The sequence below is a fragment of the Pelophylax lessonae genome (assembly GCF_965119305.1).
Source record: "Pelophylax lessonae genome assembly, chromosome: 1".
NCBI classification, from domain to species: domain Eukaryota; kingdom Metazoa; phylum Chordata; class Amphibia; order Anura; family Ranidae; genus Pelophylax; species Pelophylax lessonae.
Window position 1 is genome coordinate 636,606,159 of NC_138768.1, and position 26,033 is coordinate 636,632,191.

Consider the following 26,033-nt stretch of genomic DNA (forward strand, 5'->3'; position numbering starts at 1 on the left):
CTACCATTTGCTGGAAATGTTGCCTTCAATACAATTGGATTTAAAAAAAGAAACCTCTTTAAATCACTAGACAAAGTTGGCACAAAGCCAGTCTGACAGTGGTGGGAAAAACTTTTCCTTAAATACACCCAACAAATCAGGTTGATAATATTTCTTTAAAGATCCGGCCACCTAAAATGATCTTTTAGTGCAGGGTAGTTCGCAATCAGTTGCTTCCCACCTTGGGTTTTCTGCCTCTTGGAGCAAGAGGTTTGCAGCTTGATGTTCCCAGTTCCTCCAATCTGTTACAGCCATTATAAAAAAGGAGTTGTTTTTTTATTTCAATTACAAAAATGTCAGATGTGGGACCACTCTTCATGCATTAGAGGAAGCAAAACACTACAGCAGTGTTTAAAGAGAGACAGACACTGGAGAGCTCACCACTAAAGTACACAGTGAATATAAATTAAGGTGACAGAAACCAGCAGATTGCTTCCTTTAATAAAAAGTTCAGTATGGATGGACTAACCACTTTAAAGAGAAGCTGCCCCAATAGAAAAATGGTAAGTTAACATTGCCAGCCTGCTTTAACGCGTCTATGCTATCATTTACATCTCTACCCAATTACTCAGTTACCAAGTCAAAAGCCTGGAACATGCATGCAGCCAGAAGACAAAACTCCTGACCTTCATATTTGTTCCCGGGTCTATAACTCATTAAATAGTTAAAAAAAAAAAAGAAAGGACACCCCCAGATGTATTCAGTGTCTCAGGTAAGTAATCATTACAGCTGTATCTAGTGTGGAGAACATGACATGTTGTGGATACCTGAGGATTGGTGGTGAACATTTACTTAGTTTTGTTGAAGGAGAAAAAAGAAAAAAAAAAGTGCCAAATCCTGGAATTGCTAGCAAAAGTGTACATACAAATTTGAGGACTTCACTTGAAAACATTGGTTTAAGTAGTGCAGACTGACAAGAGTCAAGAAGTGAGAAAGACCCAAGATACCACAATGCGTACGCTTTCCTCAAGCTCTCTAATCACCACCTGCCATTACCAGTACCATGGTAGAAAACCACTTGGCAAGATGTGCAGGCTACCAGGAGATCATGGAGCTACTGCTGACAGTTTTCATATACAAGACAGGTATAGCTATACACAAGTTTCCCACAAAATTTTACTCCTGGACCAGGATTCCTTATACAGATACTGTGTATCGGGGAGAAAAATGGCTGGCAGTTTAGATTAGACTGCTAGTATTAAAATTTTTCACAGACCACCAAGTCATCATTCTTATTTCTTTGTACAAAATCTGACAATAGTGTTGAGAACACATTCCACCCAAGATGTCCATGGGTGTTGATGGGAAGTAACAGGCTGCAGTTTCTGAAAGGCCCCTGGCTTTGGTTGTTGACATAGTTCAATCCAGTTTTGAATGATCCCGAACATCTTCCTCATCCGTGTATTCAGATGGCTCTTCTCCAGGTTTCAATAATCGGCCAACATAATCATACTTCTCTGTTAAGGGGAAAAAAAAAAAAATACAGCCGTGGAATCACAAAATTACAAATGCAAATGAAGAAACAAAAAAAGAAAAAATAGTATTATGTGGAATATCTAGCCATTATTAGAAACCAGTTTACATAAAACTTCTAGTGTAGGGTACGTTCTTACAACTGTTTAGGAGGCTGCCTAGGGCAGACCTCCACTGGGCTGCAGCTAGCACATCCAAGTGGCCTACAAGCTCCTGCTTATAGACCGCATGAGTAGAAAATAATGGGTACATCTTTTATACTGGACCTCAACTCTACTATTTGCAGCTGAATATGACACCTTAAAAAGGAGGAGAAATATAGCCAAACCAAAGTTATTTTGGCTGCACTTCTATGGATCACAAGAACGCAGTTAGTTCTGCACTCTGATGGCCAGTTTTCGACCGACAGTGGGCCAACGTCCGCTTTCAGCTGATGCCACAGAGCCGGTCAGGGCTCTGAAAAGATCCTAACCATCTGGCCTGCCTGGATAAAGCGTTGAGAGTCTGAGCCAGCCACTCCCTCTCCCTCAAAAGGCCAATGCTCCAGGGAGCATTGGAGGCGCAGAGCAGAGAGCTAGTGACAGTCACCAGCTCTCTGCAGGCTGAAGACTGAGAGCTTAACATTTAGAGGGGGTTTGATCCCTTAGTTCTCAGTGTCAGGTTTCTGTGATGTAAAAAAAAAAAAAAAAACGACAAGTCATTTCAGAATTTTCCACCTGTGACCTATAAACTGTACAACTCAATTGAAAAACAAACTGAAATCTTTTAGGAGGGGTAAGTAAACAAATAGCTAAAATAATGTGGTTGCATAAGTGTGCACACCCTCTCATAGCTACGGATGTAGCTGTGTTCAGAATTAAGCAATCACATTCAAACTCATGTTAAATAGTAGTCAGCACACACCAGCCATCATTTAAAGTAGTGATCAACTGATTATCAGCAGCCAATATGCACTTTCCCCGACATATCGGAATCGGCCTTATGATTTACCGATATTTCTGGAAAGTGCTGTACCAGAGTGATGCCTGCAGCTAGAGGCATCACCCCAGTACTAGTCTCCATAGCCAATGGTCGGCTGTCTGGTAGTGACAACCAATGCGACTGAGATCGGCTGTCATTCCAAGGAGCGGGAGGGGACGCACCCCCCCCTCCCGTAGCTCGCCCGGGTCTCCTGTCCCACCGGGAATCTTACCTTCACCGCCACCGTCTGACCAGCCCTCCTTTTCTTTGAATTCGGCACCGCCGAGTACCTGGAATGATATGACATCACTTTCGGGTACTGGCGGCGCCAAATTGAAAAACTTACAGCATTTCAAACAGCCAAACTTGGCGTTTTGAATGCTTTTAAGTGCAGAGGAGGGGTTTGGGGTCTTTTAGACCCCCAGATCCCTCCACAAGAGTACCTGTAGACATTAAAAAAAGAAAACTTTTTTCTTTAATGTCCGAAAATATCGGCCAATACCGATATCCGAAGACCAAAATATCGGTATCGGCGGTAAAAAACGATTTTGGTCGATCAATAATTTAAAGTGCGTGATTAACCCCAAAGTTCAGCTGTTCTAGTCGATCTTTCCTGACATGTTCTTAGTCGCATCCTAGAGCAAAAGCCATGGTCCACAGAGAGCTTCCAAAGCACCAGAGGGATCTCACTGGTAAAAGGTATCAGTCAGGAGAAGGGTACAAAAAAAATTTCCAAGGCATTAGATATACCATGGAACACAATAAAGAAGACATCATCAAGTGGAGAAAATATGACACAACTGTGACATTACCAAGAACTGGACGTCCCTCCAAAATTTATGAAAAGACAAGAAAAACATGGGTCAGGGAGGCTGCCAAGAGGCCTACAGCAACATTAAAGGGGCTGCAGGAATATCAGGCTAGTATTGGTGATGTGGTACATGCGACAACACTCTTCCGTATTCTTCATGTGTCTGGGCTTTGGGGTAGAAGCCTTTTCTTACGGAGAAAAACATCCAAGCTTGGCTACATTTTGCAAATACACATCTAAAGTCTCCCAAAAGCTTGTGGGAAAATGTGTTATGGGTCTGATGAAACCAAGATTAAACTTTTTGGTTCAATTCCAAAATATATGTTTGGCGTAAAAACAACACTGCACATCATCACCAAAAGAACACCATACCCACAGTGAAGCATGGTGGAACAGGACAGGGGTAGAGGAAATCACGAACAGTTCCAATTACCAGTGAATATTGGTACAAAACTTTCAAGCTCCTGCTAGAGAGCTGAACATGAAGAGGAACTTCATCTTTCAGCATGACAATGACCCAAAGCATAAATCCAAAACAAAGCAATGGGTTCACTAGAAGATTAAAGTTTTGGAATGACCCAGCCAGAACCCAGACCTGAATCCAATGGAAAATCTGCAGGGTGATCTGAAGAGGGTTGTGCACAGGAGATGCCCTCACAATCTGACAGATTTGGAAAGAGTGGGCAAATATTGCCAAGTCAAAATGTGCCATGCTGATAGACTCATACCCAAAAAGACAGTGCTGTAATAAAACAAAAAGGTGCTTCAACAAAGTATTTGTTTAACCACTTAAGCCCTGGAAGATTTTACGATTCGGCACTGCGTGACTTTAACGGACAATTGCGCGGTCGTGGGACGCTGTACCTAAACTAATTTTACGTCCTTTTTTCCCCACAAACAGAGCTTTCTTTTGGTAGTATTTGATCACCTGTGCGATTTTTTGATCATGCACTATACACAAAAAAAAGAGCGTCAATTTTGCAAAAATAACAATATTTTTCACATTTTTTTTATATGAAATCCCCCCCCCCCCCCCCCAAAAAAAAATTTAAAAAATCAAAATTTTTTAACATTTTCGGCCAATTTGTTTTATGCTACATATGTTTGTTAAAAAAAAAAAAAAAAAGACAAAAATCTTTCCCTTTGTTAGTAAACGCGATCAAAAACCAATCAAAATACACTTTTTGCGATTTTTTTTTTTTTTTTTTTTTTAACAATCGCATAAAGTGTATTTTGATTGGTTTTTGATCGCGTTTACTAACAAAGGGAAAGATTTGTCATTTTTTTTTTTTTTAACGCGTAATGGTGGCGATCTGCTTTTTTTTTTTGCGGTACTGCGACATTGCGGCGGACAGATCGGACCCTTGACTGACATTTTTGACACTTGGGGTTATCAGGGACATTACTACAGTAATCAGTGCTATAAATATGCACTGTTACTGTAAAATTACACTGGTAGTGAAGGGGTTAACTTTATTTGAGAGGGAGGGGCTGTGTGTGTCCCTAGGGGCGTGATTCTAACTGTGATTGGCTGTAGCTTGAGGTGTAGGAGCAATGATCAGTCCTACATAGAACCGTATGATCACTGTTCCTACACAGGGGAGAATGACAGGCGGCTTGTTTACATTAGCCGCCTGCCTTTCTCCCCCTGCCTCCGGTGGCGCGCGCTCACTCCCCAGAGCCGAACAGGCTAGTGACGTACCGGTACGTCACTTTGCCTGTGAGGGGCTGACCGCCGCAGTATATGTACTTGCGGCGGTCGGCAAGTGGTTAAGGGTGGGACCACTTATGCAACCATACTATTTTAGTTTTTTTTTTTACTGCTCTCCATCTAAAAGATTTCAGTTTGTTGTTCAACTGAGTTGTATAGGCCACATTAAAAGTGGAAAAAATTTCTGAAATGTATTATTTGTCTCTTTTTCTTTACATCCCAGAAACCTGACATTTCAACAGGGGTGTTTAGACTTTTTATATCGTGGGTGTGTGTGTATTATTACACACTCTTGATTGGGATGCCTGCCTTTACACACACAAACTTTAATGGCATCCCAGTCTTAGTCTGTAGGGTTCAATATTGAATTGGCCCACCCTTTGCCGCTACAGTGCCTTGAAAAAGTATTTTATTCCCCTTACAATTTTCCACATTTTGTCATGTTACAACCAAAAATGTGAATGTATTCTATTGGGATTTTATATGATAGACCAACACAAAGTGGCACACAATTGTGAAGTGGAAGGAAAATGATAAATAGTTATCAAATTTTTTATTTTTTTTTACAAAGAAATATCTGAAAAAAGTGTGGCGTGCATTTGTATTCAGTCCCCAGAGTCAGTACTTTGTAGAACCACCTTTCGCTGCAATTACAGCTGCAAGTCCTTTTAGGTATGTCTCTACCAGCTTTGAACATTTAGAGTGACATTTTTGCCCATTCTTCTTTGCAAAATATCTCAAGCTCTGTCAGAGTGGATGGAGAGCATCTGTGACTAGCAATTTTCAAGTCTTACCACAGATTCTCAATTAGATTTAGGTCTGGACATTGACTGGGTCATTTTAACACATTAGTATGCTTTGATCTAAACCATTCCATTGTAGCCCTGGTTGTATGTTTAGGGTTGTCCTGCTGGAAGATGAACCTCTTCCCCAGTCTAAAGTCTTTTGCAGACTAACAGGTTTTCTTCTAAGATTGCTCTGTATTTCGCTCCATCCTTTGCCCCCATCAACTCTGACCAGCTTCCCAGTCCCAGCTGAAAAAAGCATCCCCACAACAGGATGCTGCCACCACCATGTTTCACAGTTATGTGCAGTGTTCGTTTTCTGCCATACATAGCGTTTTGCTTTTAGGCCAAACATTTCAATTTTGGTCTCATCTGACCAGAGCATCTTCCACATGTTTGCTGTGTCCCCTTATGGCTTCTCACAAATAGCACTTGTTATGGCCTTTTTGCCACTTGTCCACAAAGACCAGATTTGTGGAGTGCACAAATGTGCACTCACACACGGGCTTTCCATCAGGTCTGCCTGTCAGTTTTTCAGACGGTCCTGATCGGATGCTCCATGCAACCCCATGGAGCGGCGGATGTCAGCGGTGACATCTCCGCTGACATCAGCAGCTATCCGTTCCGGTCTGTGAAATCCAGACGGATGGAAACCCTATTTTCCATCTGTCTAGAGATCCCTGCTCTCCTCTATGGGAGATCGGACGATGACAGGTCTGTCTCTGCAAAGTAAGCAAAGACAGACCTGTTATTCGCCTGCTCAGCAGGGATCGGCGGATCGATCCCCGCTGAGCAAAACGGAGTCCACCGGGCGGAAAGCCCGTGTGAAAGGACCCTAATAGTTGTCCTGTGGACAAACTCTCCGACCTGAGCTGTGGATCTCTGCAGCTCCTCCGGAGTTACTATGAGCCTTTTGGTTGCTTCTCTGATTAATGTTCTCCTTGTCTGGCCTGTCAGTTTAGGTGGATAGTCATGTCTTGGTAGGTTTGCAGTTGTGCTATACTCTTTCCATTTTCGGATGATGGATTGAACATAGCAGGACCGTATGATCTCTGTTCTTACACAGGGAAAAATGACAGGCGGCTTTGTTTACATCAGCCGCCTGCCTTTCTCCCTCTGCACCGGACGATCACGAGTGACCGGTGGACATCGGGTCCGCCGGTCACACGCGTGGGGATGTGCAGGAGCAAGCGGGGCGCTATAAAAATTCTATCAAAATAGTAATAAAGATGTTATAAAAGTTTAAAACCAGGTAATTACTTAATAGAACCTGGACCAAGACCAAATAACCAGATCTGTGTTCATGGTAGCTAAAAGCTACCAGTCTCTGGTACCATGGGAAAATACTTCAGAGCTCTTTGAGTATTTTTTGCAATCTTATACAAGCATTTTAGAAGTGTATTACACTTGGGCCCTAAGATTGAGGCAAAATGAAGGTAGATAAAGTACTGCATCACTTGTCAATCACGTGTCAATTTTGGTTTGAAGTATCGACCTTCATAACAGTCTGGTTTTTCTCCAAACATGAATTTGTGGAAAATGTGAAAAGCCAAAAACTACCTGCTGCCCAAATGTAAATAAGAAAATATCTATATAAAAGTTTTCAAACCCTTTTTAAAAATCACTTTACATCTCCTTTAACATTTACTGCCGAAGTGCCTTAAAATCCAAATCATACAAATGAATACCTTTAAACTGCATCTCCCATTCTCGAACACTTTCCATTTGCACAGCATTGAGGTCTGACAGATCATCATATTCGTCTCTAAGTGCCTCTTTATCAAGGCAGAATGTTGCAAGTCCTCTAGAAGCATCTCTGCCTGCAAATATCCCATATGGTCCATCTAAAAAAGAGAAAAGAAGCAGTCCCATGAAGCAAATCAAAAAAAAAAAAAAAAATGGAGCAGGGAAGTGAATATCTACCCAATCCAGACAAACCCAGTTGAATTAGGCTACTTATGCAATTAGTTACTATTCTTATGAAATAAGGCTGGCATTGAGGTATTTGCCAAGTGCATGAACAGACATGTATGTCTCATCTAAACATCTGCACAGAGGGAAAAAAATAATTAAAAAAAAAAAAAAGGGCACTAGATGCTGTATACTTCATGAAAAGTATCCATTCTAAAGTGGAATTCCAACCTAAAACGTTTGACAGAAAAACTTTAGGACTTCATTGGCCAAAAAGGTATTTACCATGTTACAGTATGGAGAAACTGCAGAACTGCTGTCTGCATTGTTTTAAGAAACTCTTTGTGCCTAGGTAGCCTTCAACACCTACTAGCCTCCTGGAATATTTAGTTCCTAGAGGGCTGGTGGTTAGTAAAGTACCACAAAATTGTGTACTTGGATAGCTGCACATCACCAGAGGGGCCGGGTATTAATGTCAGTAAATGATACCCAGCCCCTGATGATCCTGGACCCAAGATGACAGCACAGGTACAGCTATGCAGAAAATGTTGCTGGATTATATGGACTTTTTTTTTTTTTTTTTTTTTTTTTTAATTGTAACATTTATTGTTGAGGCCAATTTAGATTGAAATTTAGGGCAACAATTCTCTTTAAACGCTAAACACTGCCGCTGTGCTATTCCCTAGCTGCTGCATAAATTCCACATTCCCTGGTATGTGAAATACCAGCTACCCACTGCGGTTCCTCCAGCAGCTCACACAACTACAGGATGTACGAGACAGGAGGAGAAACTACAGGATGTACGAGACAGGAGGAGAAACTACAGGATGTACGAGACAGGAGGAGAAACTACAGGATGTGCGAGACAGGAGGAGAAACTACAGGATGTGCGAGACAGGAGGAGAAACTACAGGATGTGCGAGACAGGAGGAGAAACTACAGGATGTGCGAGACAGGAGGAGAAACTACAGGATGTACGAGACAGGAGGAGAAACTACAGGATGTACGAGACAGGAGGAGAAACTACAGGATGTACGAGACAGGAGGAGAAACTACAGGATGTACGAGACAGGAGGAGAAACTACAGGATGTACGAGACAGGAGGAGAAACTACAGGATGTACGAGACAGGAGGAGAAACTACAGCAAACAATGGTGGAGAGTACTTAACCTACCCAAAGAATTGAGTACTTGCAGAAGTCAAAGACACTGCATTGCAGTAACCAGAAAAGTAAACATATTGCCTCTTTTACAGATAACTCTGTTTTGACCCTGTAGTGGCAGTATAGCCAAATATATTTTGACTGTACTTCTCCTGTAGGTCACAGGAGTGCAGTTTGTTCTGCATTCCAGTGACCCATTATCAGCCAACAGCGGGCTAAAGGCCACTGCCGGCTGGCGTCCCTTAGCTGGTCCAGGCTCAGGAAAGATCATAACCATAAGGTTGGGGTCCACCAAGATGCCTAGACCAGCACCTGACTTAGCCTCTCCGCATTCTGCGGAGAGCCTGAGCCAGCCCCTCCTTCCCCCTCCACAGCGCTCCAATGAGCGCTGGAGAGGCAGAGCAGGGAGCAGTGGACCGACATTCACAGCTCTCTGCTCAGAATGGAAGGGAGAACTGAGCGATCAGCGGTGTTTGATCGCTCAGTTCTCACTGCCGAGATGGCAGGGACCAGATGCATCGGGCCGATGCTGCATCCATTTAGGAGAATTTTTTTTTTTTTTTATATCTTAATTCCAGATTGTAAGAAAACAAGATGCAGACAAGTTCAGGTTGGTGAACATCCATGCATAGTATACACACACTTTAATTTGATATAATTGCTTGACAGAAATTTGTACAATTTGGGTCTGCTCTGTAGGCTACTTTAGTCACGAGTAGTTAAATGCATCACTAAATTAATTGCAGTGCAAAGTTCTAGGACTAGTAGTGCTTTTTTTCTCGGCCAGTCTGAGCCGAGGCAAAGGTTTTAATTCCCGTGGGAAATCAATTGTGTTCTGACCATCTTCGCACTGGTGAAGAGATGTTTGAGAAATGATTTTGCTAGCAAACTTTAAATAAGCCGAGATAACAGCATGGTTTGAATTTGTTGCATCACATTACTTAGTACACATGATTTGCTATGTTTTGCCAACAAGGAAAAAAGATAGACGCCTCAGAAAATGCTCCAATATGAATTCATAATGCATGTTTCCAGAGGAAAAATCCATTTTTCATTTCTTAAAAGGGAAAATAGTGTTTTTTTAGCAGGTCACCAGTAGATGGAAGTACAGGTTTCACACTAACTTGTGCAAAAGTGGATTGTCTCCACACAACTATTCTTATAAAATTAGAAGAAAATGTATGAGCTCAGGACTTCAGGCTTTGTGAAACTGCCATATAATGGCTGTAAACGAAACGATTATACTGCTAAATGGTAATGTATGCAGCATCTGATAAGGGGGTAATCAGTGGACAAAAGGTAGAAAAAGTACACCAATTCATAAGAGGGGGATCCCACTTCTTTGCTTGAATTCAGCTATACATTAACTTTAAGCAACTATGTAGTGCTTGGCCTTCTGAAATAATCTGCTCAATCTATACTGAAGGTCCCCTTTTGCTGCCAAATCAGCCCCGATCCATCAAGATATTGAGTCCACTAGACCTCTGAAGGTATACTGTGGTATCTGGCACTAAAAGCCCGTACACACGATAAGAAAATTGGAAGTAAAATTTCGCCCGACGAATGATCTGCCAATTTTCAGATCGTTCGTATGGTGCTTTGGAGAGCCAATTACCAATTTTCGTATGACAAAAACTGAATGTGCAGGCTATAAGATTTTTAGCATACGTGAACACAACGTCCGATTTTCGTTTAATGTCTACAGTTTTCGTCCGAAAAAAAAAAAAACGTTAGAGCAAGACTACGCATGCTCTGAAATGAAAGAATACATACAAAGCAATTCAACACATTACATCAGTTCTGAAGTTGAATTTTGTCATACGAGAATTTTCCTATGAAAGTAACCTCTTCCCTTTCAATAGGAGATTAGCATGCAACAAAAAACAGACGAAAATAATCTAATCGTGTGTACAAGACTTAAAGCTGGATACACACTATACAACTTTTGTGGTTAGATTTCCTTTATATTAACCTTCAACTATGTAGTGCAAGGGCCTGCCTGATTGCATACAAATTGAAAGTGTTTAGGTCCGACTTCATATTATTTATGGTTTTGGTAAATCTAAAAAAGGAAAAAAAAATCTAAAGACAATTGTATAGTGTGTATCCAGCCATCAGTAGTGCCTCCACTGGCTTGCCTTCTTTCCGTACTGCATCCTGGTGCCATCTCTACCCCATGAAAGTGACGCGCACGCACCCAGCCACATGATGGAAAAAAAACAAAAACTATTTATTAGTTCAGGCAACCTTTTTACATTGGGCCCTGGTCCACTTCTGATGCTCATGTGTCCCCTTGTAGGCCAGGGCTCGACAAACCCCGGGCGCCAGGTCGCATCGGCAACGAGAATTAGCGACCTGGCGCCTGGGGTGCAGTGCAAGAGGTGTTCTGCCCCATTGCGCCCCCCACGAGTGCGGACTACCGCGCCGTCCGATAATTGAGGCCTCGGCTTTTCGGCCTTTTTGAGTGAGACCCTTCCAATGGGGAACTGGCGCCCTCTTGTGGTGGCCGGGAGTATGACAAGCAGTCACTAACAAGACTGTTTCCCCTGCCTGTTCTCAATGCCTGCCCATCTCCGTTCCAAGAGGAGAAGAGATGGAAGTTTCTGCAGGCTTCATCTGGCGCCCTTTGCTTAAAAGGCAAGTGAAAAGGGAGTGTTTTTTTTTTTTTACATTAAAAAAAAAAAAAAATCGAATTCATTATTTTTCATCATCTCCCTGCCATGTCACAGTCACACAGCCGAAGGCCCCTTTCACACAGGCTGTCTGATCAGGGCCGCCTGTAAGTTTTTCAGACGGACCTGATCAGACCCTTCAGTCTCCTCTATGGAGTTGCAACCCGCCGCCATCCGATCCTGTTCGCTAAAAACAGACGTATTTTCCATCCGTCCGGTGAATCGGATTGGATGGCATCGGATGGAAACGGTCAGGCGGTCTGTTTCCATCAGATTGCCCCATAGAGGAGAATGTGCTGTGTCTGCATAGAGTGGACAGGATCCGCCTGCTCAGCAGAGAGATCTGCTGAGCGGAGGTGGCGGAGGTGTTAAGGGGCCTACAGTGGAATATGTTACTCTTCGTCATTGGATTTCTCCTATCACCCCCACCTTGCTGCACTGTCCTTCCCTAGTGAGCCGCTGCCCATCACATGCAAAAGTACAAGGCATATTCATGGCTACAAAAAGCCAAGTAAAAAAAAAAAGAAAAAAAATGACATTGCATTAAACACCTGGTGTGTCACATCAGAATATATTAATTATCTACACAAGGTAAATGCCTATGATGTTTGGTTCTAGTCGTCTTTATGTGTAAATTTAGAATTGGTTATTTTTGTCATTGAAAATAAAGCTTTGTTTAAAAAAAAAAAAAAAAAAACTGGCTCCTAGATTCCAAGCAAATTTGTCAAGCCCTGTTGTAGGCACTTTTGGCTGTGGACACCCTGACCGGTCTGTGGCTACGTGTCCCTTAAACAAAAAAAAAACAACTGATTTACTGTGTTCTGACATCCTTGTATCGAAAGGAGAATTACGTTTTTCAGCAAGTTGTGCTACGGTAGATCTTTTATTTGATCAGACTACACAGGGGAGAATTCATTCCCCATCTGCATCAATGAGCCTTGGCCACCTATGACCCCATCACCTGTTCAAAAGGTTTCCTTCGTTATTACTTTTGGTAGGTCCTGACCACTGCAGAACAGAAACATCCCACAACTGCAGTATTGGAGTTGCTCTGACCCAAGCCATTACAATCTGACTCTTGTCAAGGATGCTCAAATATTCCCTTCCAGCCCCTGTAAAAGCGATGGATGCGAACATTAAAAAGGAGAATTTCTGGCAGAAAATGTTGGTAACTGAATCATGGCTACAGCTGCAGCCATGAGCATGGTGTCAAGGCTTCCCATCCAGGACATATGTACATATGGCGGATGGGAAGCGGTTAAACACAGACAACTGGGCAGGGCTGACACCAAGTCCTGCATTTTCAGTCAACAAAACGGCACTTAGTTGTCAATCGACAAGAAAAAATAAAGAGCCAACTACATTTAACAGGGCTTGTTTTTAGTACTTGTAGGATCTCAGGAGGAGATTCTATTTTTGGTGTTGGGTCATGGCAAGAAGTATACAGCTCAATTTATATTTTTTACCAGTTTTGCTTTTATATACACAAAAAATAAATATGGGAGATATCCATTACCATAGATTATCCATTATCAACAAATAAAGACCCAAATTTGTCCGGAAAAAAAAAAAAAAAAAAAAGTAGAATTTAGGATATATACAGTTTTACCAAAACATGCCAAAGTTACAAAATGTGTTCAAGCATTAGATTTTGTTCTACCCTCCATCATGAAGAAGTTAAAGGGATAAAATACAAAAGAAAATGTACATGTATTGGAGATATTTGGCATACGATCCCTCCCAGACATAAGCTATAAATTTTAAGGATTGTACAATGAGATTACAAAATTTGTTGCCATATTTAGAAAGCCAGCTGCTGCATCTGATATTTATTCACACCACGTATATGCAATTTGTGTCACAGGTCAGTGTTACACTTCCAAGTACAGCTGCAAGGTCAGCACCAAATAACCCTCTATACAGAGTGGTCTTGCTGAACCAAATGCAAATCTCTCACTGTAGATACATATAATGGGTTCAAAATATGATAAAGTCATTCCAGACTTTATTTTATCGTTTTCAAAGTTGTTTGGCACAGAGTAATGGTGATCTGTAAAGTGGAGCAAACCCATTTTACTGCAGTAACCTAATTGAAACAAATTCGGATTAGTTGCACTGTACCAGAAAGCAACCAGGCACCATATTGGGGGTGGTCTCTGTTCTTTGACAGAAATTTTGTCAAGAACACTAAACAGTCTAATGTCTACAGTTCATGTTGCTGACATCATAGGTTGAGCGCCAATGAAACAAATGTGATATTTGAAAACCCTGTATGATAGCAACTGCTTTTGCCTTTCGCCCTAAAGTATTTGTCCGAGGAGTCTGCAGCACACCTTCCCCGCATCTATCCATAAACCTAAACATGAACAGTAGTATCAGGCAACTGTTGATGTTTAGGTTTAGAGTCCATTCAGACTAGCGCGACTTGTCAGGCGACTTGGTCGTCTGACAAGTCGTGGTCGGTCGCTCGCCATTGAGTAGTACAGGACCCGTTCTAATAGGAGTGACACAAGTCGCTCCGACATAGAAAAAAGGTCCTGTACTACTTTGGGGCAACCTGGAGGCGACTTGCATTGACTTCAATTATATGAAGTCCGTGCAAGTCGCGCCACAAAGTCGTGTCGCGCCAGTCTGAATGGGCTTTTAGGCCTGAGGGCAAGAGGGAAGGGGTAAATAAGATTACATGCTGTTGATTTAGTCAACAAATGGTATCCACCCTTGATTCAAACTTCTTTTGTCAATGGCTAACACGGTACAACACTCTGCTACGGTAACGAGATTAAAGCCCAATTTACACTAAATTCTTTTTTTCTAGTCCTGGATAGAGTGGGGAAGGGTCAGAACTAAAGGGAAAAGGAAGGGTAAAGACTAAACTTGCAGCCACCTTCATACAGAAGGAAAGAGCTTGTTCGTTAAACTACCCAGGTGATCCTGTGCACAAAGCACTTGTTCCTATCTAAATCTGTGTAGGGGTTGTGTAGCTGTGGCGTTGGATAGCTAGCCCCACTCAGTAGCCTAGCTATCCAACAACATTAATCAACAGACATGGTTCAAAGTGACAGCTCAGAAGAGGGGCTGACAGACAGTGCACACACAGCCTGCACAATAGCCAGCCCGTCCCCTAAGCTGCCAGACAGAACATCTGTGTGCTGTACAGTGGTGTCTCCTCAGGTCTCATTTTTCGTTTACATAGAGTTTGGATCTGCAGCCTACTATTCAGGGGAAAAAGAGTGTAGAAACAGTCAGCTTAAGTGGCGAATGATGCAGCTCAAGAGGAGCGTTTTTTCACAAAAACACAAGCTGAAAAGAGCACTAGCCAGGTACTACGCGAGGCTGTCTCGGAGAAGTGTAGTAGCCAGTGTGTACTGTTGCCAGAGTGTATTTTAGGTTTAGGGAGTGGGGTTTAATAGCATGCACTGATAATCAGAATAAATTTCTTGTGTAACAGATTGTAGCTGTGGTTGTAACCTACTTATGTACAATCAAAGCACATAAATTTTCCTTTCTACAGAGACAGCAGATGAATTTACACCATACAGTATTGTTTGGCATGCAAAAGCTGCATTCAAATACAATGCAAAATAACTGCCCAGACCACTTCCAAGGCATGCAAGGCAATTTCCTTAGAATGTTTAGGCCTGGGACACAGGGAAGGAAACACAAGGTATTCATTCAAATGAAAATCAGACAACCTTTAGAAGGAACGACAGACAGGGCAAGAACCACCTTATCTCTGTGAATCACCAGGTAAGGTGAACGACAGGATAACGCTGCCAGTTCCGACACCCTGCGCGCAGAGGCGATAGCCACTAAAAAGGCCACCTTCTGGGACAGCGTAAGCAGGGGAATCTCCTGAATATTTTCAAAGGGAAGCTTCTGTAGAGCTGAAAGCACCAAATTTAGATCCCAAGGCTTCAATGGAGCCCGCAATGCAGGAACCAAATGTCGGACACCCTGAAGAAAGGTACGCACCAGGGAGTGTGTGGCCAGAAGGTCGCTGGAAGGAGACCACAAAAGCCGACACCTGGCCCTTTATGGTACTCAAGGCCAAATCTCTGTTCAAACCCCCCCCCCCCCCCCGTAGAAGTCTTGGCAGAAGCTTGAGAGGAGGGAAGGCGTAAATCACACGATACTGACCTCACAGGGCCGCTAGTGCGTCTGAGGCTTTCGCCAGAGGATCCCTTGATCGAGCCACAAATCTCTGCACCTTTCTGTTGAGCCGAGATGCCAACAGATCCACCTCGGGGGTGCCCCACCGGAGACACAGCTGATGAAACACCTCCAGATGAAGGGACCACTCCCCATGGTCCAACAACTGCCGAATGAGGTAATCTGCCTGCCAATTTTCCACCCCAAGAATGTGTACAGCGGAGAGGGCTGAAATGAACCGTTCTGCCCACCTTAGAATGCCGGCTACCTCCAGAACCACCAGGACACTTCTTGTGCCCCCTTGGTGATTGACATAAGCCATGGAATTGTCCGATTAAATGCGCACTGGACATCCCTAAAGACGATTCGCCCAATGATCCAGACACAGTTTGATCGCTCGAGTTCCAAGAAATTGATCCGTAGTCTGGACTCTTCCAGCATCCAGATCCCCTGAGCAGAATGCTTGCCGAGGACGCCTCCCTAGCCGGACAGGCTGGCATCTGTGATGACAAAGCCACCATATCAGGGACTTCTTTGTGCCCCGACTCAGTCGGATCTGATTTTCCAGAGACTGCGGAGTCTTGTCCCATTTGGTCAGAATTTCCCTTGTAGGGACCTCGTATGGAACTGTGCAAACGGAACCACCTTGAAGGTAGACACCATCAGGCCCAGCACCTGCATGCAAGTCCGGAGGGATGACCATTTGTTGGACAGCAGGAGGCGAATTGCAGCCTGCAATTTCTGGAATTTGTCCAGAGGAAGCAGCCCTCTGGCTAAGCCCGAGTCCAGAGTCAGGCCCAGATAGTCCAGCTTCGTGGACGGAACCAGAGCAGACCTGAAAATTCAGAATCCATCCGAACGCCTGCAGAGTTCGTATTGTGATCTCCGGGTTCTCCACCAGAGCAGAGGGAGACTCCGCTCACAGAAGGAGATCATCAAAGTAGCCCAGTACTGTGATCCCCCATTGGTGTAGCAAAGTAGCACCGGGGCTAACACTTTTGCTAACACCTGAGGAGCAGATGCAAGACCAAAAGGCAACACCACAAACTGATCATGCTCCTCTCCCACAGCAAAGCGGAGAAAACGCTGGGGACTGGCACATATTGGAATCTGAAGGTAGGCATCTTTGATATCAATAGAGGCGAGGAAATCCCCCTGACGCAGGGATGCCACCACAGTTCAAATGGACAATTCTGAACTTCTGTACCCGCACAAAGCAGTTTAGCGCCTTGAGGTCCAGGATTGGACACACTTTGCCTTCCTTTCTGGGAACAGGTTTGAGTAAAACCCCTGAAAACATACCGAGGTCGGAACAGAGGCAATGACTCCCCCCCGAAGGAACATGTCTTGTTCCACCCCAAAGAGACCCTGTAAGCGGTCTGGGGACAGGCTCAAGTTGGAAGAAAAAAACCTTGCTGGGGGACCAGAGCGAAACTCGATCTTGTAGCCAGACCGAATGACTTTGTGGACTTGTCTTACACCTAGAAAATCCACGGGTCCGGAAACCAGCGAAGATGTCCCCTCATGGGTGAGGGCGCACCTTCTTGCAGAAGGAGCCTTGTCCCCGGGTCTGGAGAAGCCCAATCTTGGCTTGCCACACCAGGTTCGTTTGGATTCTCCAGAAGAGGCCCTGAAAGCTCCTTATGAGCTGAGAAGGAAGGCCCACGTCCACAACCTGGTTCCTTGCCCTTAGTAGCCTGCAAAAGAAAAGTACTCTTCCCCCCTGCAAGACCTTTAATGATGTCATCCAGGGTGGCTTCAAACAGGCGATCTCCTTAAAAAGGTAGATCACTCAAGGCCTCTTTTGAAGTCTGATCCGCAGTCCAGCTCCAGCCAAAAAAACACGCCGAAGGACCACTGCCAAAACAGAGCTGAGCCACTACGGGAGCCGCATCCAAAGAGGCATCACAGAAAAACTGCAGCCCCTGCACCAGCTGGTCCACCAGCTCGGCAAAGGCAGGCGGGAGCTGTTCCCCCTCCAGGTCACGGTGTAGAAGCTTAGCCCACTCGGTCAGAGTTTGTGACACTAGGACAATGGTGAATACTGGCTTCATTGCCAAACCAGCCAGAGTGTACATATTGCAGGCCACAGCCTCTGCCTTCTGGTCAGCCGGATCCTTAACCACTTCAGCCCCGGAAGGTTTTACCCCCTTAATACCAGGCCATTTTTGCGATTCGGCACTGCGTTACTTTAACTGAAAATTGCACGGTCATGGGACGCTGTACCCAAATACAATTGATGTCCTTTTTTCCCCCAGAAATAGAGCTTTCCTTTGGCGGTATTTGATCACCTCCGCGGTTTGATTTTCCGCTATAAACAAAAAAAAAAAAAAAAAAAAAAAAGAGCAAAAATTTTGAAAAAAAAAAAGCCATATTTTTTATTTTCTACTATAAAACATTCCCAATAATTTTTTTTTAAAAATTACATTTTTTTATCGGTTTGGGCCAATTTGTATTCTGCTACATATTTTTTGGTAAAAAAAAAAGTCAAAAAAGCGTATATTAATTTGTTTGCGCACAAGTTATAGCGTTTATAAACTACAGGATAGATTTTTGGACTTCTTATTTATTTTTGTTATTAGTAATTTAATGGCGGCGATCTGATTTTTAGCGGGACTGCGACATTGCAGTGGACAGATCGGACCCCTGACATTTTTGGGTACCAGTGACACTACTAATACAGTAATCAGTGCTAAATAATATGCACCGTTCCTGTATAAATGACAGTGGCAGGGAAGGGGTTAATACTGGGGGTGATCAAAGGGGTTAAATGTATGCCTAATATGCTTACTGACTGTGTGGGGAGATGATTCTGTAACAGGCACAGACAGATCGCAGTTTCAGCTTAGCTGAAACTGCTGATCTGTCCCTGGCTGTCTGACAGAAGATCCGCCTGCTTTGTTTACATAAGCAAGCGGGTCTTCTCTCGGTTTCCCAGATGATTGCGGGAGGGCAGCGGCAATCGCAGCCGCTCCTCCCGCGGCCCGCTGTGTCTAAAAACAGCGGGAGCGCTGCTCCGGTGGGGGGCGCGTGCCGTCAAAACCACATGCACTCCAGTCATGTAGTACTACATGACTGGACGCAGCCGAGCCGCCCTGCCGCAGTAAAATTATGGTGGGCGGTCGGTTCCTCAACCGAATCATGGTTGCCTTGCCAAGGCTCATCCCCGGTTATGACCAGGCTATTTTTTGCGATACTGCACTGCGTTAGTTTAACAGACAATTGCGCGGTCATGCGACACTGTACCCAAAAATTTGTAGGTCCTTTTTTGGTGGTATTTGATCACCTCTGTGGTTTTATTTTTTGCACTATGAACAAAAAAACTGACAATTTTGCGGAAAAAAAATGTTCATTACTTTCTGCTATAAAACATATCCAAGAAAAAAAAAAAATTGTAAAAAAGCTAAAATTTCTTTATCAATTTAGCCCACTGTGTATTCTGCTACATATTTTTGGTAAAAAAAAAAAAAAATCCCAATAAGCGCATATAGATTGGTTTGCACAAACATACCAGGGGGTACTGATAAGTATTGAGCCTTAGTGGCCAATTTGTCTATATTCAATGGTGCACCATCACATACCTATGATCTTAACTTATCTTTCTTTTTCAGGTCCAAAGTGATCATGGCAGCACTTCCAGAAAAATTAAACGTGGAAGAGCATGGGACCATAATCAAGTTCCTGTTTCTCCAAGGGAAAGGTGCGAAGCAGATTTATGATAAAATGCCAAACTTTGGGTGACAGTGGCCCTTCATATGCAACAGGTAAATGTTGGGTTGTCAATTTTAAAACTGCCCATTTTGGTGTTGAAAGTGAGAAACCCCGCGAAAGGCCTGTTTCTGTCTCTGTACCTGCAAATGTGAAAGCCATCCATGACATGAAAGTTGGTGTCATTATCCACAAGGACTTGTAAACTAGAAAGCTTACAGCAAAGTGGATCCCAAAACTTTTGGCAACTGAACAAAAAAGGAAACATGGAGACATCGGTGGCTGTTTTGTAACATTTTGCAAGAAAGGAGTCAGATTTCCTGGACAAACTGGTAACGTGATGTGACCTAGATATACTGTTATGATCCTGAGGCAAAGGAACAGTCTAAGGAATGGAGGCACAGTGGTTCCCCAGGCCAAAGACATTCTGTGTGCAAAGGGCAGTGCAGAAGCAAATGGCAACAGTTTTTTGGAATAAGAAGAGAGTTCTGCTGGTGGACTACCTCCAAAAGGGTTCAACCATCAATGCAACATATTACTGTACTTTATTGATGAAGTTGAGGCAAAATATCAAGGAAATGTTGAGGAAAGCTCTCCAAAAGGGGTCATTCTGCTGCATTACAATGCCACGTCACACTGCAGGTGAAACAAACTTACCTCCTTAGGCTTTCAAGTGATGCCCCATCCACCCTATTCACCCGACCTGGCTAATTCTATCATCGGTTCCCCAATGTCAAAAAACACCTAAAGGGACAACGATTTGGGAGTGTTCCAGAGGCAACTGAGTGGATTGACTTCCTGGGGGAATATGTAGAATAGTGTGGCAGTTACAGTTTCCTAGCTACATTTTTTTCTGGGTAAGGCTCAATACTTTTTAGCACCCCGTTGTAGCATCTACAAACTATGTGATATATTTATGGAATTTACCTTTTTTTTTTTTTTAACTAGTAATGGCGGTGATCAGCACATATTGCAGGACTGCGACATTGCAGACAAATCGGACACTAATGGCGCTTTTCCACTGCATGGAACCGTAACGGTTCGGCATGCTTTTGTGCTTTTCCACTGCTGGTACCGCATGGTATAGTGTCGGAACGGTTCGGTATAGGTTTGCTTTTCCACTGCATGGAACCGAACGGTACGGCTCTGAAAAAACAGTACCTACTCGATTGTGGTTCCAACAGGTACCAAACTGGTACCATATCCCACAATCCTTTGCATGCAGTCACTACTAGCCACTGATTGGTCAGAGAATCCCACCCACCCCGTTGTTATCCCACCCACTTAACTTTAGTACTACTTTAGTGGAAAAGCAAACCTATACCGTACCGTACCGAACTGTTCCGACACTATACCATGCGGTACCAGCAGTGGAAAAGCAAACCGGGCCAAGCAGAGCCGAGCTGGTACTTGCAGTGGAAAAGTGCCATATGTGACAGTTTTTTGGGAACCAGTGCCACTAATACAGTGATCAGTGCTAAAATTAAGTACTGTCACTGTACACTGGCAGGGAAGGGATTAAAGAGGAAGTAAACCCTCCTCTGACACTTGTACCTATAGGTAAGCCTTATTAAGGCTTACCTATAGGTAGTGTAAATATCTCCTAAACATGTACCGTTTAGGAGATATTAACTTTAGATGCATCCAGTGACGTCACTGGCGCATGCGCTCTGAAGGAACGGCCGCTGGTGCCGTTCCTTCAGAACTCCCGTGCCCGTCGGCTCCCGCGCGCGTGCCCGGGAGTGACGTCACCACGGCTCCGGCCAATAAGATGGCCGGATGCCGCGATCCCGGAAGACGGGCGACTGGACATGTCGCCCGTCATACAGCTAAGCGGACGGCACAGCAGGGGCTCGTTCTAAGGTAAGTATTTCATAATGAGCTAGTATGCGATGCATACTAGCTCATTATGTGTGTGTCTTTCAGGGTAAAAAAGAAGAAGAAGAAGAAGAAAAAAAAAAAAAGGGTTTACAACCTCTTTAACATCAGGGGCCTAAAATGTGCTGACTCAGTGTGTGGGAGGGATACTACGGGAAAGGAGCGATCAGTGTTCCTTTGCAAAAACACAGGATCACTACCTTCCTTACTGACAGAATGGCAGTCTGCCTTGTTTACATCGAGTCCGCCGAACCCGCTGTGCCCAAGTATGTGATCTTGCACAGGAGAGCTGCCTTCCTGCCGTATATGTACAGCATACGGCCTGGCAAGCAGTTAAGCTACTGTGTTGAAGTACCTTTTGGTTTTATGACAGAATTCAGTCTTTTAGGGTATCAGTCTATCAGCATGGCACATCTTGCCTTGGAAATCTTTGCCCACTCTTCCTTGCAAAAGTTCTCCAAATCTGTCTGATTGTGAGGGCATCTCCTGTGCACAGCCCTCCTAAGGTCACCCCACAGATTTTTGTTTGGATCTAGGTCTGGGCTCAGGCTGGCCCATTCCAAAACTTTGATCTTTGTCTGGTCGAGCCATTTGTTTCTTGATTTGGAGGTATGCTTTAGAGCAGTGGTTCTCAATTCCGGTCCTCGGGACCCACTAACAGGCCAGATTTTAAGTATTACCTTGGGGGATGCAGACTAGAATACTGCAATCACTGAGCAGCAAATTAGATCACCTGTGATGTAATTTAGTTATCTTGCAAACCTGGCCTGTTGGTGGGTCCCGAGGACCAGAGTTGGGAACCACTGCTTTAGAGCAGGGGTGTCAAACTCAATTTTATCGCGGGCCGCATCAGCAATATGGTTGCCCTCAAAGAGTCGGTTATATCTGTAGGATTAGATGTTAGAGCACCCCACGCCCCCTTACATGAGATGTCAAGAACACATACTACCTCATTATGAAATACTTACCTTAAAAACGAAGCCCCGACACGGACCCCCGGACACCGATTTGTGGGAGCAGACATGCTCCCTCGGCGTCTCTTTTCCAGGTTCAGTGGCTCCGGCGCCGTGAGTGGCCAGAGCCACGATGACGTCACTCCTGCGCATGCGCGCGGGAGTCACTTTCCGGCAACTGCCCGGCAAGGAACTCTGAAGGTCCGCCAGACCTTCAGAGAGCATGCACCACTAGAGTCAGCGGCTGCATGCAGGGCAAATATCTCCTAAACCGTGCAGGTTTAGGATATATTAATTGTACCTACAGGTAAGCCTTATTATAGGCTTACCTGTAGGTAAAAGAAAAAAAAAAAAAGGGGAGTATACTACCGCTTTCAGTAGAACTTCAGGTAATATTAACGGAGATGTTTAACCAAAGCTTTTTTGGCTATACTTCTGTGGGTCACAGGAATGCAGCTAGTTATTAACTAAATCTTGCTGTCGGTTGACATCACAGAGCTACTTCAGGCTCTGAAAATATCCCAACCATATGATCAGTATCCATCCAGAAGCCTGGACCAGCACCTGGCTCAGCCTCCCAAAGAGCCACTGAGCCCGCCACTCCTGCCCCCTCCACAACCCAACACTCCAGTGAGCGCTGGAGGGCCAGAGAGCCAGTGACATAACAGTCACCAGATCTCTACAGGCTGAAGACCAAGAGCTGAGCAATCAGTGGTGTTTGATCGCTCAGTTCTCCGTCTTAGAAATGTGCAGCTGGGATTGGTGCTGCAGCCATCCAGGTGAGTAGGATCCCTCCATAGTGTGTACTGGTTTCAATTAGGAAAACTCATTTGTCTGCTGCTCCATTCCTCTCCTAGCTGCATGAATCACTTCTGACAAGTTTTCCTGATACAAAGAGAAAGAAGGTGACAGGGAAGGGACCTCCTATTCCTGTGTAGAAAAGGGGGGGGGGTCCCTTCTCTCCCTCTCAGAGCTCTGCAGAGTAACTTCAGCTGTCTGCCCCCTTTTTTCTGAACTCTCAGCAAGCTTTATAAATTCTGGACTTTGAACGGATGTTGACAAGACTGCAGATAAACAGGTACGACTTATATAGAAAGATTTGTTATATCTCTGAGCATCACCTGAGGCCAGTCACTTCACTGGGTATATGTAAGCTTTTACTGCCACTTTAAAAACTTTTAAGTGTCCCTCTTGCCTATACTAAGCAGTATATATCTTTACTACTTGTTGCCAGTGAAAGGCAAGCAGGCTGCATTACTGCGAGAATCAAGCTGTATAAAAATGATACAAATACACTCCCAGCATCCTTCATACTACAGCTCCCCTAGTTTATACTCCAAGCACCCCCTCCACGCTACGGCTCCCCCGGCAACCCATCCGCAACGCTACGGCTTCCCCGGCAACCCACCCACGCTACGGCTTCCCCGGCAACCCACCCACGCTACGGCTCCCCCGGCAACCCACCCACGCTACGGCTCCCCCGGCAACCCACCCACGCTACGGCTCCCCCGGCAACCCACCCACGCTATGGCTCCCTCAATAGTGATATTGACTATCATGCTTCGGGTGATAGTCACATCGCCGATAGTAAGGCATAGGCATGGAGAAGTCGGGACTCGGGAGGACTCACAGTGGTTGTGGCAGAACACAGCCTGACATCCGCCCCAGACGTTCAGTCTGTCTGCCTGCAGCTACCCTAGTTCTCCTGACTGAGCGGTGAGCAGCTGCACAGCTAACCAATCACGCGTGCCTGCACACCCGATTGGTTTGCTGTGCCGCTACTCACGGCGTGATTGGTTCGCTGTGCCGGTCAAGAGAACTAGCTGCAGGGCGGCAGACTGAACGTGTGAGACTGGACGGATGTCATGTCAGGCTGTGTTGTTCTACCTCCTGCCACCATTGTGAGTCCGGACTGTGCCTAATCCACACTGACTGTCACTGTCAATCCCTACAATAACATTAACCCTGTCCTGCCCTAGCTATATGGTGCAATCTGCAATTACAATCAGAAGAAGCCTGCGCTGCTGCAATACCTCCATGATTTCCTCTCAATATTGCAATATATATCGTTGAAAGAAAAATATTGCAATGTACTTTTTTCCAATATCGTGCAGCGCTACCGGCAACCCATCCACGCCACGGCTCCCCCGGCAACCCATCCACGCCACGGCTCCCCCGGCAACCCATCCACGCCACGGCTCCCCCGGCAACCCATCCACGCCACGGCTCCCCCGGCAACCCATCCACGCCACGGCTCCCCCGGCAACCCATCCACGCCACGGCTCCCCCGGCAACCCATCCACGCCACGGCTCCCCGGCAACCCATCCACGCCACGGCTCCCCCGGCAACCCATCCACGCTACGGCTCCCCCGGCAACCAATCCACGCTACGGCTCCCCCGGCAACCCATCCACGCTACGGCTCCCCCGGCAACCCATCCACGCTACGGCTCCCCCGGCAACCCATCCACGCTACGGCTCCCCCGGCAACCCACCCACGCTACGGCTCCCCCGGCAACCCATCCACGCTACGGCTTCCCCGGCAACCCATCCACGCTACGGCTTCACCGGCAACCCATCCACGCTACGGCTTCCCGGGCAACCCATCCACGCTACGGCTTCCCGGGCAACCCATCCACGCTACGGCTTCCCGGGCAACCCATCCACGCTACGGCTCCCCCGGCAACCCACCCACGCTACGGCTCCCCCGGCAACCCATCCACGCTACGGCTCCCCCGGCAACCCATCCACGCCATGGCTCCCCCAGAACACTCTCAATGCTACAGCTCCCCCAGCCCACTCAGCACCCCACAAGCCGCGTTCTCTCACCACGGCCATAGAATTTGCTGCCCTCCGTCACGTCGAACACCTTGCCGTTGACAGCCAGCAGTATGCGGGGGTTGTTGGCTCCATCAAATTCTCGCAGCTGCTGGAGGGTGAAGTCTCTCCGCTTCATGCGGGGTAGGGAAGTGCGAGACCGGGTCCCGGCCCCTCTCCAGCGCCAATACACCCGCCAGGCCCCGAACGCCAACACCGCTAGGAGAGCCGCGTTCAGCAGCACCGTGCACACACAGCCCAACCCAGAGCCTTCTCCTTCCTCTTGGCCCGAAGGGGCACCGGCCGACTGCTGCTCCTCCCAACTCTCCGACATCACCCGCCTAACGTTCCTCCCGGGTCACCACTGGACGACACCCGCCGGGAGGAGGGAACACACAGGCGGGAAGGCTCAGCCCACAGATACACTGCCCGCAGAAGAGACAGCTGACGCTACTGGCCACGGTGACGGTTACAGCCAGGCGACCAGGGAGACGCTCTCTGATGACGTCATCCAGGCGCGAGAGCGGTATTTGGAAGTCACAGGAAGGAGAAAGGGGCGGGAGGAAAGCTTTATTGAACGAGCTTTATTTTTATTATTACAGGAAACATAGAGAGAGTGACGCGTGATCAAACTGCGTGCTGGCTTTTCCAGAAGAATCAATGTGCGAGCTCTTCCTTCTCATAACAAAATGGAGTTCTGGCCACACCGACCAATCCGCTTTTTTTTTGCTTCCTTGTGGGAGGTGAAGCCTGATCGCTTGATCAATGTACACTCTTGGCCAAGTTTACAGGGAGTGGATGTTACAATGCACCTGTATCCACGCTGTATACACTGACTACTTACATGACATATTCTGTTATGAACATTACAAACTAATTACAGAAGACATCATAAACGTCATTTTATGTTTTCCTAAAGTTTCACCTTGCCCTAGCTCTGTCAGCTGTTTCTGCACACGATTTTAAATCATTTTATGCCTGAAGAATATTCAAAATCTCCCAAAC

General features: G+C 45.4%; 1 protein-coding gene across 1 annotated transcript; it reads right to left on the minus strand.

The window, feature by feature from the left end:
* Window positions 1-848: 848 nt before the first annotated feature.
* PGRMC2 (progesterone receptor membrane component 2) lies at window positions 849-25,525 on the minus strand. The gene is made up of 3 exons (XM_082243872.1): window positions 25,041-25,525; window positions 7,468-7,623; window positions 849-1,496 (listed from the first exon to the last, which is right to left on the minus strand). Exons 1-3 carry the CDS (start codon window positions 25,360-25,362, stop codon window positions 1,399-1,401), a joined length of 576 nt encoding a protein of 191 aa, XP_082099998.1. The 5' UTR covers window positions 25,363-25,525; the 3' UTR covers window positions 849-1,398.
* Between the last annotated feature and the right edge of the window lie 508 nt (window positions 25,526-26,033).